The 13,928-nt window shown below is 43.3% G+C and overlaps 1 protein-coding gene across 1 annotated transcript; it reads right to left on the bottom strand.

Annotated features, from left to right (window-relative positions):
* Nucleotides 1-1,198: 1,198 nt before the first annotated feature.
* LOC135752634 (macrophage mannose receptor 1-like) lies at nucleotides 1,199-11,997 on the bottom strand. The gene is made up of 3 exons (XM_073816055.1): nucleotides 11,961-11,997; nucleotides 11,519-11,887; nucleotides 1,199-1,880 (listed from the first exon to the last, which is right to left on the bottom strand). Exons 1-3 carry the CDS (start codon nucleotides 11,995-11,997, stop codon nucleotides 1,519-1,521), a joined length of 768 nt encoding a protein of 255 aa, XP_073672156.1. The 3' UTR covers nucleotides 1,199-1,518.
* Between the last annotated feature and the right edge of the window lie 1,931 nt (nucleotides 11,998-13,928).

The raw sequence follows: 13,928 nt of genomic DNA, 5'->3' as shown, positions 1-13,928 counted from the left end.
CGCTCTAATTCATCCCAAAGATGTTCTATTGAGTTGAGGTCAGGACTCAGTGCATGCCAGTCAAGTTCCTCCACACCAAACTCACTCATCCATGTCTTTATGGACCTTGCTTTGTGCACTGGTGCACAGTCATGTTGGAACAGGAAGGGGTCATGCCCAAACTGTTTGGGCACAAAGTTGGGAGCATGAAATTGTCCAAAATGTCTTCTTATGATGAAGCATTAAGAGTTCCTTTCACTGGAACTAAGAGGCCAACCCCTGAAAAACAACCCCACACCACAAACTTTACACTTGGCACAATGCAGTCAGGCAAGTACTGTTCTACTGGCAACCGCCAAACCCAGACAGAAATGGGAAATAAGGAAATGAATGGGTACCATCAGCTGTGTGTTTACAATCAAAACAAAACATCTCCTCTTGTGTTCAATGTTCTCTAAACCTATTTTGTATATTTTAGGAACTTTTTGAGAAACATAACATTAGATTATTTGAAAACTGTTATAATTTTTTTTCTTAACTGTGGAAAACACTATTGCCTTATTATAAACCAGTTTATTTCTTGTCATCTGCATATAAAAGCTGTTATTGAGAATAAACAGACGTTTAGATGTTTATGTTTTGTCATTTAAAGTCATCATTATGGGGATCAGGGTTTGCTTTAGTTAGGGTGACCATACGTGCCATTCTTCCCGGACGCATCCCGTCCAGGATTTTGTATTCGTCTTCCGGAAGTCGTATTTGTCGACCGCATACGTCATAGAGGATAATTATTATTATTACAGAAAAGCAACCGTTACATTTTAAGGTAAGAATGAAACTACGATTGTATATCTTATGTTTTTAACTGAATGGCGTATGCGGTCAACAAATACGACTTCCGGAAGACACACCGAAATCCTGGACGGGATGCGTCCGGGAAGAATGGCACGTATGGTCACCCTACTTTAGTTGAACTCTCAGCCTTTACTATTGTAGATGAGTGCTGATATTATCAAGTATTATTAATCAACACATGGATGAAACTCAGTCTTAGCTTTATTTAATTACACAAACAGGAAATTCTGTGTCAGAGATTAAAGATTCAGATTCAACCGAACGATTCTAAAGAAGAATCAAAGGAATCTATAAACTCATTTGATTCACTTAAGATGCAGAAATAAATCTCATTAAACTCTGATATGAGCTCATAATCTTTATAAATCACACATGAAACAAAACAGAAGTGACATCTGATGAGTAAATATCATGAACTTTAACCCACTCCCAAAATATAACTAACACATTCATTTCATTTAATTCAACAGTTATTAAAGAAACATAAGAAAATATATTGTGTCAGGAGATTAACATAGAATATCTATATCTTTAGTATAAATTAAATGATTCTGAACTAAGGCATACTGTTTTATTTAATTTGTAATATGTTTATAAATGGACCCTACTGCTAAAGAACAAAACTAAATGAAATCCAGAAAATTAACAAATAATCAAAAGCAGTGATAGGCACAAATTATTTTATTATTTTTTAATGCAGATGAAGTTGAGTTGTTGAGATTCAGGAAGGCTGATCCAGCGATGATCTCCTCCAGACTGAACTGCTCCAGATTTCACTTCATGGTCACAGTCGTCCACTGCTGTTTTGTTCCCTGGAGCCCAATTCTGATAGCAGACCATCTCTCCATTCACCCAGAACCAAAGACCAACAGCACAGGAGTGACGTAACCCCATCCACACGGCGTCAGTAGAGGACTCATCAATCACTTTAGTCACCATGAACTGAATCCCCTCTGAATCAACTGAAACCAGATCCACATGATTCTCTCTGCAGTATCTCAGAGCTTCAGACCAGCTCAGATTCATCTGGATCAATATCAGATTATCTGAACACACAACAAACACAAACTACACATCAGATCAAAACAAACACTGAACTGAGATCATTTAAATAATGAATAAACTTCTGTCATCAAACACACATTGACTTTTATTACTCACCTTCATGACACACAAAGGTATAAGACCCACTGCAACCCACATCATGCCATTTTTCCTGCTCTTGCATGTTGACTGCTGTACATTCATCACCAGTATTATCAGGTTGACCAGAACCCCAGTATCTAAAGGTGGAGTTGCTCTTATCTGACCACTCCCATGAGTCTCTATACAGACCAATCCAGACTTCATTTATATTTGTGTCATTCATGATCTTCTGAATCTGTTGATTCTCAGTCTGATTCCTCACACTGGTCAGATCAGTATGATGCTGTCTGCAGAAGATCTGAGCGGCTCTCCATGATACTGAAGAATCATCAATGAAGAATCCTTTACTGCTCTCTGTTGAAGAAAATAAAGATTGTTTAAGGATTTATTTTGACTGTTACACTTACAGTAGATCTGAATCTACAGAAACTCTTATTTATTAACCCTTGTGCATTGTTCAAATTTACTACCTTTCGTGTTGTTAGTGGATGAAAACATCCACTAAATTCAACGGCTATAAAAATGTATCAAATAAATATTTTTTCCAAAAAAAATTATATATATCTGTTAAACAACCTCAGTAATGATCAAAACTACCAAATCTTCACAAAAATTCCATGATTTTAAGTCTTAAATTGCCAAGTTTATAAGTGGTGTCACTGATTTTGGGAAAAAAAAACACACACAAAATGACCGATTTTCAATATGAAAAGTGATTGTAACCTGGATTTTTTTTTTACCTTTTTCACAGTCTTGGGCATGTCAAAGACTGGTAAAAACATTGGCTTTGAAGCATTTTTAGTTCCCTTTCAATACGGTTCACTTCGCATTGGGGAAACTCCTGTTTACTCCGCAATTGAAGCCTAATGGTTAACGTCTGTACAAAATACAGACCAATGAAGTTTGTCAAGCGTCAAGAGCTCATTAATTTTCTCCTTCAGCGCGAACCTCTCGCTGCTCCGAAGAAGAAGAAGCCTTACCTCGCCGTCGATACAAGCCCTGCAGCGGAGTCCAGGCCTAGCGTCTTCCCCTGCCGTTTTCTGGCTGAGAACCGAAGATAGCAGAATCCAGGTCTAGCGTCTTCCCCTGCCGCTTTCCGGCCGAGAACCGAAGATAGCCTTCGCTTGCCGTGGTACGAGCCCTGTGCAGCGGACACATGCCTGACGAGGTCTCCCCTGCGGCCGCCCAGTAAGATCAATATTTTTGATATAAAGCTATAAGCTAAAAGAGCAGGCGCTGTTGTAATAGCGTCCAGCACAGCAGCTCGGTGAGCCTCTCTGCTATGAATTTCCTCCGAGCGCGTTACCGGTCTGGCACCTCCCACGCCGGGACCGCGCTTATATGCATCGGTTGTCCTATCCATGTTTCGTGCCCCCCCTGCTGTTCCTCTCTCGCCGGGATGAACACACGTCGAGCCATGAGACTAGATGAATGCATAGACAAGCACACACGGGCTAACCCCCCCTGTGTTCTGTCACAACGCAACCGTTCATGCTTTACATTCACAGAGTCCCTCGCTCCTCTCACATTCAGTGGCGAGATCTCTGGCACATTCATATGAATCCCCGAGTGCATCGGGTGATACGGTTCATACGACACATGGCTGTTCTATCTGTGTTGCTGCTCCCCTCCGCCGTTCCTCTCTTGTTGATGAACAAGCGGGGGAACCGTAGAACTAAGATAGATGCATACGACAAGCAAACACGGGCGGGTCTGCCCCTGTTCCCTGTCATAGCACAGCCACTCGTGCTCTAAGCTCGCGGAGTCCCTCGCTCCTTTCCCCGCAGTGGTGAGGTCTTTTAACGGCTTCTAAGAGTTAGCACGCGGTCTTACGGCTCGCTGCCTCTAAATGCAGCTGTCTAGTGTTCAACGATTACAGAGCTTCATGCCCCTCCCCTCCTGGAGCGGCGCGATCTCATTCGTCTGCTCGATAAGGCGGACACGCCTCTATTGGAGCGCTAAAAACACTTATTATAAGAGCTTAACCGGCCTGAGTCTGTCTCACTTTGGGAGAGCTCACTATTCGTCTGCCCTGTCATTTCTCTTTGGTTTAGACGGAATCAGAGGCAGAACGAATTTGTTTATAATATACTGAGGCCCGAATACCTCCCTTTATTCAGTCCCGTCCTATATTAGTGCGCTGAATATTGGTACATTCTTATATACCCGGTTTTTCTGCCCTTTTAATAAACGCCAAAACCACGGGCCTCACGGCAGACTTCCTCTCTGTGATGGGTCCAGTCTGACATTAAACCACCTAGACATACTGCTCTGCTCCGTGAGCCGTTCTGGTCACCGTCACTACTGAGGCTCGTGCACCTGAACGGCCGAGCTCTGGTCTTCGCAGCACAGCTGCGTCAACAGAGAACGAACTGTCTGGGAGAGGAGGGGTTAAGTTGCGCCTCGGCTGGACTGCCCTGAAATGTTTTCTGTGTGCTGTTTATCCAAAAAAGACTGTGTAATACTGTCGGTTATGCGACCTCACTATTGTGGCGAATGGTATTGAATTCCTCTAAGAGCAATTTCCGTGCTTACTATACTGTGTATTGACACCCCACGGCTGTACGGTGTCTCTAAACACTTTTCGCCTTACCGACAAGCAGTCAGTTATACGCACACACGGCCCGCCGTCCATAATTGTATTGACGCTTGCCGAAAAAAAACCGGTTTGGCCATATACTGTGTATTGGCACCCCACGGCTGTACGGTGTCTCTAACACCTTTCTGCCAAATTCGCTCGCAGCCCACCTCAGTTTCTCCGCTACGATACTGATGGCTCAAACGAGCACGGTCTAACGGCTGTTATTTTCTTTTCCTAGACAGACGGCAGCCTTAGACTTTTTCATGGCTCCAAGCGTTTGAATCGCGCCCTCTCCGGACGGCCACTCAAAGGCTTACAGCCAAGCGGTTTATGATTTATATCAGCGCATCCGAAGACGCTCACACCTCGGCTCCGCTCCAATACTCGGAGATATTAAGGGTAATATCAACCTCAAGTGAGCTTGCTACCCGCCACAATAAGTTTAGTTTATGATGCTCGGAAAGCAAGCTCAACGCGCGCCCACAGTCAGACGCGCGGCATCTCGTTTAAGACGGGCTCACGCACCCCTCTAACGAGCCCCAGAAAGCTGAATATCGTGGCATTCTGTTCATAAGACCACTTCAGTTTGACTAAGCAAAGGTCCCGCCCCGAGCTGATGGCCGGGAAGCTTATGCTTTAAGTTACACACGGCTGCATGAAGTGCTATCATTACGAGCTCGCCCCTGTACAAGCTGACGAGTCATTTCCTTTATAAAATCATTGCATCGCTTTATAAGCTATGTTCAATCAGAGTGATACGTATCTCGTGCTTAAACTACCAAGATGCAGATATATTAACCCGTTACGATGGGCGTGCGGAGATTGCTTCCGTGGGACACTACCTACATTACGTGCCTTATGACACGTTGACACGAGCTGCTAGGACCCCTTTGCGAGGCGTCCTTATGCGAAGTCTGATCTATTCTGTCTAGTGACAGCGAAAAGTCTAAACCCCCCGCGAATCGTGGGTGGAACACTTTTCTCCTCACTACAGAGGTTCGTGCACAGCGGCTCTCTCCCCTACCTATATCTATGTGGCGGTGATAACAGCGAACCACGCTTTTACGACCGACCATTCATTTAATTCACAAGCCTGTCATCTCTCAGATGCAGATGGCGGCGGTAACAGCGAACCATGCTTTTACGGCTGGCCATTCACTTTATTCATAAGCCTGTAATTTCTCAGCCCGAGGCACCGTCCGCTGGAACTGTCCAAGGTCCTGTATAACAGATACGTCTGACGTACATCAGACGATCAGCTGTTCATCTGCGTCACAGATCACTCACTAGCGCACCTGTCAATACAGGTTATTTATGGATCGTTGACGTTATCACCTCCCGTGACAATGATGCTCACTCGTGGTTAGTCTACTCCATGTATGGATTAGCTCCTCGGGCATGGTCTTAGAGGTTTCTCATTTGACATTTGTGACACGGCCGGCTGGTCCCCGCCGTCCACGTTGTCAGTTTACAGCTTCGACATCCCTGCTTCGCGCACTACTAAGGTTTGTTGCATTAAAGGTGCGCCCGTTAGCTCACCTGTATGCACGATATGGTTTTTAATTATATGCGTCCACCGTGCGCTTAGAGAAGCTCACATATGCACGCTATAACATTTCGTGTACACTCAGATGCGCTTGGAAAAGCTCACCTGTATACACGGCTGTGTTATGCTTTGTGACACATACATTGTTGTTCATCTGTGTACGTTCACGGTGCGATGGGTGCCCACCGTTACGTTCATCAATCATATCTGTACACATTCACGGCGCGTTCTGTGCACTGATTTATCTATACGCTTCACGGTGCACTGAAGGGTTCACCCGTGTGTGCACAATTTATTATCAGAACACATGACGGCGCGCTCGAGAATCTTGCCGGCCTGTGCATTATAACACTCTGATTCATCTATATGCATTCATGATGTACTCAAGTGTTCACCTGTGCCCATGCAATTTATAGTCAATACACATTTTCGGCGCGCTTGGAAAGCGCACCGATCTGTGCACTATAATACTACCTATATGCATCCCCGATGCGCTCGAGGGCTCACCTGGGTTCACACTATTGTGGTATCTGTATAATCCCACGCTACGAACCGTTCTGCCGCATATTATAGTCAGATCGGCCGTTCGGGAGCTTCGCAGATCACTCACTACGTATGCCTGTTGCTAACAGTGGTTATTTAGATTGATCGTTGAAGCCATCGCACTGGCTCACGCCCCTCTATGAGCAATGTCCTATATGTTAGATCCCACTCTGGGTGAGTTTGGCTTCATCATGGACTTGGTCTACAGGGGTATCTATATTTGATATCTGCTACGCGGCCGGCTGGTCTTCGCCGTCTACATTTGTCAGATTGTAAAGCTTAGACGTCCCTGCCCTACGAGCGCAGGTTCTCTCGGCTCAATTATGCACGCTCATGTGTTTTATGTGTACACCACGGTGCGCTCAGCGAGCTCACCAACGTGACTCTGAATTTACTTATCTCGCACATCCGCGGCACGCTCGGTATCTCGCCGTCTTGTGCTGTGTTATGTGCTCCCGGTGCGTTTAAAACCCCACCGTATGCGCGTCAACATTTTATATGGTGCTTACACATTTGCTTTAAAGCTGTGAATATGCCGGGTATAGGGCCACACGCAGTGTCTCTCCGGTGAGGCACTTCAGTACGTTGTGTATGCACGGCATGATGGGATTACGTTCCCCCATAGCGTCAGCTATCTGACGCAATGCAAAGTGAACCGTATTGAAAGGGAATGCTTAGGTTACTCACGTAACCTCAGTTCCCTGAAATAACGGGAACGAAGCATTGCGTCTCTTGCCGTGCTACAAACGTCTACGCAGCGAGTGTTATTCGGCTGCGCACTTCAGTTGAATAATAAAGAGCTCTTGACGTTTGACCCGCGCTTATATAAGGACGTGTGTGCATCCCGTGCGCGGGTTCAAACGTCATTGGTCTGTACTTTGTACAGACGTTAACCAATAGGCTTCAATCGCGGAGTAAACAGGAGTTTCCCCCATAGCGTCAGCTAACTGATGCAATGCTTCGTTCCCGTTATTTCAGGGAACCGGGGTTATGTGAGTAACCTAAGCGTTTTTGTGTAGCATCAGTTTTTATTTTTTTTCTCCCTCATTTATTGTTATTGGCTATTTTTGCCCCATTGACTTCCGTTATAACCACATACACACACACACACACACACACACACACACAATAATATGATTTTATTATGGAGTTATACTCCATATAACTCAATGTACAAGCCACAAATTAAGCTCTGTTTTTGCATAGGCCTACTAAAGGGTTAATAGTGCCACATGGTGATCAACAGTAAAAATGACAAATTTGACCTCTTAGCAAAAGGAAAAAACACCAACATTCAAAAATGCATGATAAAAAGGTGTCATAGCTCTGCAATCAAAAAATGTTGTTATAATGGAAGTCAATGGGGCAAAAACAGCCACAAACAATAAATGAGGGGGAAAAATTTAAACTGATGCTACACAAAAACTAAAAATGCTTCAAAGCTAATGTTTTTACCAATCTTTGACATGCCCAAGACTGTGAAAAAGGTTTAAAAAAAATCCAGGTTACAATCACTTTTTATATTGAAAATCTGTCATTTTGTGTGTGTTTTTTCCCCAAATCAGTGACACCCCTTATAAACTTGGTTTATAAGTTAAAATCATGGAATTTTTGTGAAGATTTGGTAGTTTTGATCAGTACTGCGGTTGATTAACAGATTTATGTAAATAAATGTGGAAAAAATATTCATCTGATACATTTTTATAGCCGTTGAATTTAGTGGATGTTTTCATCCACTAACAACACGAAAGGGTAGTAAATTTGCCCACGGTATATCGTTGAGTTTTTGAAAAAATTCAAAACATTTTCTTAAAATATATGTAAATATAAGATTTGTCACCAAAAATCATTCAATTTGATAAAACAGAGAGAAAGTTATGGGCAAATTAAGAGTAAAAAAACCTTGCAGTGGATGAAAACATCCCCAACAACACATAAGGGTTAAACTCTTGAGTTACTGCAATGTGTTTGTGTCACAAGGTGACGATCTTTCAGGGCGGAACCAAAAGTTGAGGAAGTTTGGTTCCGCCCGGATGTTTCCGTCCAGACCGGAGAACAGAAACACCGGACATCCGGCAGCTTCGCGAAGGCTGTAATCAGCCGATTGGGCACAGCTGTGCCTAGTTAAAGAGATCGCCGGGCAATTGGACAACTGGAGTACAGAGAGGAGTATAAAAAGCACAGTTAGATCACAGTTGAGGTGTGGTAGTGTGTGCTGAGGAACGGAGCTGTGCTCATTGTTAGACGTGGTGGCTGTCTGTATTTCTCTCTCTCTCCCCCTCTCTCGTTGTAGTTTACGGTGGACCTGCTGGAGTAAACGGAAAATCCTATGGGTAAAAAGGAACCTTGGTCTAACCAGTACTTTTGAAGGAGTAAAGCAGGAAGAAAAATGACCTTGTTGTATAACGTAAACAAAGGCTACCCGCTGTGAGTATACCTTTTTGGTGTGGAGTAACTTGCAGAAATTAACCTGTGTAACCGTTGGGAACCTCCAGGAGAAGGAGGGCGGCCCTACCCCTACAATAGTGTGGTGGGCGAGCCGTTAGAAGGTAAATCCAAACGGCCACAGCAACGAGACTTTATTTTGGTCGTATTTTCCATCCCCCCTATCTCAGCCCAAGCGCAGTGGAGGACACCGGGCGCTTCCCTTGTTGTGTTGCACTTATAGTGTGGTGAGTGAGACTTTGCAATTATTAAGCTTTTCACGTTGGAGTGGTGCTGTGTACTTGCTGTGGGTTGCTGTGTGTCTTGTTAGACGAAGCCCCGCATCATCCATTTCTTCTACTGGGCAGAGGACGGAGAGGCTAACGACTATTCGTGGTGTAAACTTACCTGTGTCTGTCTTTGTCGCAGAGTCAGAGGCGAAAGGGTCCGCCGCCCCCGCGGTCTCTACAAAGGGGCGCCCCTGTCCAGGACTCGATCGCCCTACGGGCAGTGGAGATAGGGCAGCGCTCGACCCGGTGAGGTGGTGTGCGACCTTCGCCCCTCTGCTGACCTACGGAGGAAACCATACCTACCCAGAGAGCTGTAAACAGCAGAGCCGGTGAGAAATACTCGAAGTCCAAGTAACAGTGTCTTTGTGTCCTAGTGGCCACCTGTGGAGAGAGAGGAGAACGAGAGTGAATAATTGAAGAACAGACTGTGAACGTGATACCTACCCAGAGAGCTGTAAACAGCAGGGCCGGTGAGAAATACTCGAAGTCCAAGTAACAGTGTCTTTGTGTCCTAGTGGCCACCTGTGGAGAGAGAGGAGAACGAGAGTGAATAATTGAAGAACAGACTGTGAACGTGATACCTACCCAGAGAGCTGTAAACAGCAGAGCCGGTGAGAAATACTCGAAGTCCAAGTAACCGTGTCTTTGTGTCCTAGTGGCCACCTGTGGAGAGAAAGGAGAACGAGAGTGAATAATTGAAGAACAGACTGTGAACGTGATACCTACCCAGAGAGCTGTAAACAGCAGAGCCGGTGAGAAATACTCGAAGTCCAAGTAATAGTGTCTTTGTGTCCGAGTGGCCACCTGTGGAGAGAAAGGAGAACGAGAGTGAATAATTGAAGAACAGACTGTGAACGTGATACCTACCCCGAGAGCTGTAAACAGCAGAGCCGGTGAGAAATACTCGAAGTCCAAGTAACAGTGTCTTTGTGCCCTAGTGGCCACCTGTGGAGAGAAAGGAGAACGAGAGTGAATAATCGGAGAACAGACTGTGTAACGTGATACCTACCCAGAGAGCTGTAAACAGCAGAGCCGGTGAGAAATACTCGAAGTCCAAGTCCAAGTAACAGTGTCTTTGTGTCCTAGTGGCCACCTGTGGAGAGAAAGGAGAACGAGAGTGAATAATCGGAGAACAGACTGTGTAACGTGATACCTACCCAGAGAGCTGTAAACAGCAGAGCCGGTGAGAAATACTCGAAGTCCAAGTCCAAGTAACAGTGCCTTTGTGTCGTAGTGACTGCCCGTGGGAAACAAGGAGCGAGGGCGAACCGACGACGGGGAACGTGAAGGCACGCGGGGCGAGAACCCCCTGCCGAACAGAGGAAAGGTACGCAGACAGCGGAAAATCTCCTTACCAGTCACCCTGAATTTGTTCTGCCTCCAGGAAGGAAGAAGGAGGGCGCCACGGTTAGCAGGGTCCAGGCCGGAGCCTGACGCTTCCCCTTTCCCCCCCCCGGCTTACAGTGGGCTGCATCCCTGTTGCCCTTGCCCTGTCTGCCCGTGGTTGCAGTCTCCCTGGAGGGAGGAGAAGAAGCCCATTAGTTTTAATTTCCCCTTCCCCATTCCCCAGTTCTTTTAAATATTTAAACTCAATAAAGCTTGTTTTATATTTTACTTACCTGGTTCCGTGTTTGTCTGGTCATTGGGTTGGCTTTGGGGACCTCCTCGAGGTGGGAGTTGAGAAGGGGCGTGGCTTTAGCCTAACATAGCCAGCCCCTGGTGGTGACATTTGCTTCTCTCTCTATTTATATGCAGTTATGGGCACTTATTCTAAATTTTATTACCTTTGCTTTAGTATCTAGTCAGTAAATAACATCCACAGTAAGATGTACAATTATACTTGACACTTGTGTTGACCCTTTATTTTTTTCAACAAAAAAGATGGAGTAACTTGATTGGATATCATATATTTTACTTTTTTTTGAACAACCTAACTACCATTTGCATTTTGTCACACAAAAGTTTAACACAGGGTGAAATTCTTTTTTTGTGTTTTGTAGTTTGATGTAGTTTCCAGAAGAGTGAATGTGTCAAACATAATCTCACATGATATTTGTGTTTCTGTGATGTTTATTATTGTTGTCTTGTAAAGTTTACATCTGATGATGTTTTGTTAAGTGAAGGTTTAATGTTATTTTATGAAGCTTCACTCACCATTGTAGCAGAAGAATCTCATCCTAACATTACAGATCTGATGACGCCATGATCCATCTCTCATATAAACACAATGACCTGGACCATTTGAGTCTCCATACCAGTTTGTATATTTCACAGGATCACCAAGAGACCACTTCCATTTACAAACACTTGATCTATGCAGTCCAATCCAGACAAATACATCACTACTGCTCATCCACAGACTGTGATTTATACTCTTCATCAGTTGATTCAGGTCGTTCATGTTGTTGACTGTGGCCAGATCTGTGTAGTTTTCTCTGCAGTATCTCTGAGCTTCAGTCCAGGTCTTCTCTATGTTTATGTGGTGATAGCGGCGCTGAATGCATTCAGATAATGAACAGAGAGCTATGAAAGAAAGAGTTTGAGTCAAATCTCATGAGATTATAAAACAAACATAAAACCACAAACAAAAACTCACCGATGAGAAGAACGCTGAAATATAAAGTTTGAGCCATTTCTGAAAAACAAACACATTGAAAACATCAGATGTTGATTTATTCGGTTTGTTCATAATTCTGATCATCACAATAAATTCATTCATTTAAATGTCTATTCAATATGTAGTAAATAAAGATGATAATCTGATATTAAAGCTGTTAAATGAAGCTAAAAGTTAACATCTCTTCAGTAACTCTTCATCAATTCTTTATAAAGTTTCATTAATAGTCATTAAACATTAATACACAATCCTTATAAAACACTCTGATATCAGAAATATTATTTTAATAGGAATGAGAAAGTAAATAAAGTTCTTACTTTTGAGTTTGTGTGTTTCTCTCCTGAATCTTCTGTTTCTCGGTCTCTGTATTGTTTAGATGTTATTATTATTATATCTCATCTTCAACACCTCCCATCATTTGTTTATTTCTTTATAAAGACTCATTTTCATATTTCATTTCCTCTTTATTTGTGTATTCTTCCAGCTAACTTCATGCTGTGTTTAAACAAAAGTACAAACAGAAATCTAAAATAAGGTGCGAGTGTTTTTATTTGCATATTGACAGTCAGTGTCACAACACAGTGAATAAAATATATAAAAAGGTACAGCAAAGGTTGGTGTGATGTATTTAGTTAATAAAAAAATAAAAAAGACAAATCTACCCACTTAAAAAGGTGACGTTCCCGCGACCTTTCGCACCGTTCCCTAAAAGTTCTCTAAAGCGGACAGAAATCTGAACCTTTAGGCTGCATTTACACTGGCCAAAAAAATCGGGTTAAGTGCTCACATCTGACACAGATCGGATATTGCTCCATGTGTATAAACACAAAACTTACAGAGATCCGATTTTTTTTCTATCCGTTCTGAGCCACTTCCAAATATGGATTTTTATCAGATACATATCTGATATCCTCTGAACTGCGTCTAAACACACATATCTGATTCAGCTGGATTATGACGTCAGTGTTGCACGACGGATTGCGCTGACCGTCATCATTTAGCACCTGAAGTAAGGAGGAGTTACATGCGGTTGCACCTGACTGCAATGCCAGTGACAAAATAAAGAGCATTAAAGCCGAGTATAAGGAAGTTAAGAATCACAACAACCGCAGTATTCAGTACAGAACAACTTGCCCATTTTATGAGCAACTGAGCAAATTTTGGCCGTTAAACCATCTGCCGACCTCCCGAAGTTCTCAACAGTTTTTCAGAGGAAGACGTGATGACAGAGAAAGACAATGTGGATAATGATGATACCTTAAATAAGTGATGATGGTAATAACACTATATCCAGTTAACTTGGAAGACATTAACAAAACGTTCCCACATGGTCCTCCGTTAATCATTTAAAAACGGTTATTAAAAAAACGGTTGTTATTATGACATTCATCAACCTCATCAGTCCATTGTAAATACTCTGCTGTTCCCATTGTCTAGACTCATTCTCGTTTATAGTGATGTGTTTTTCATTTTCCATGTTCCTTGGCTTTTTTATTAATTAAAGATTATCATTTTGGATTCATTGTCATCCCCATCTCCTCCTTTATCCTCCACCACACCAACCATAACAATTTCATAGTATATAATTAAATAGATGGAGTTATGCCCATTTTCTGGGGCTTCTGGAAGATCTGGGTGGGTTGTGGGGTAAAGGTGATATTTTTTGCTCTTTTCTGGCTGACATCTGGGGTTTCAACTTGTGGGTGAGTCTCATAACGTTCTGGGAACGTTACTAGGCAATGTTCTTAACACCAGCGGGGGCGTTCTGAGAATGAAAAATTTCCACATAAATTATGGTCCCCTTAACATTCCCAGAAAGTCCTAAATGTTCCTTAAAAGGTCTGCCAAATAACAGAACGTTCTGGTATTGTTCCTAGGCAACATCATCAAACACCAGCAGGGTCGTTCTGGGAACATACATGTTCTACATAAAATGGTCCCCTGAAC

The sequence above is a fragment of the Paramisgurnus dabryanus genome, chromosome 1 (assembly GCF_030506205.2).
Source record: "Paramisgurnus dabryanus chromosome 1, PD_genome_1.1, whole genome shotgun sequence".
NCBI lineage: Eukaryota > Metazoa > Chordata > Actinopteri > Cypriniformes > Cobitidae > Paramisgurnus > Paramisgurnus dabryanus.
The sequence above is the reverse complement of the archived record's forward strand: the minus strand, read 5'-3'. Positions and strand labels throughout refer to the sequence as shown.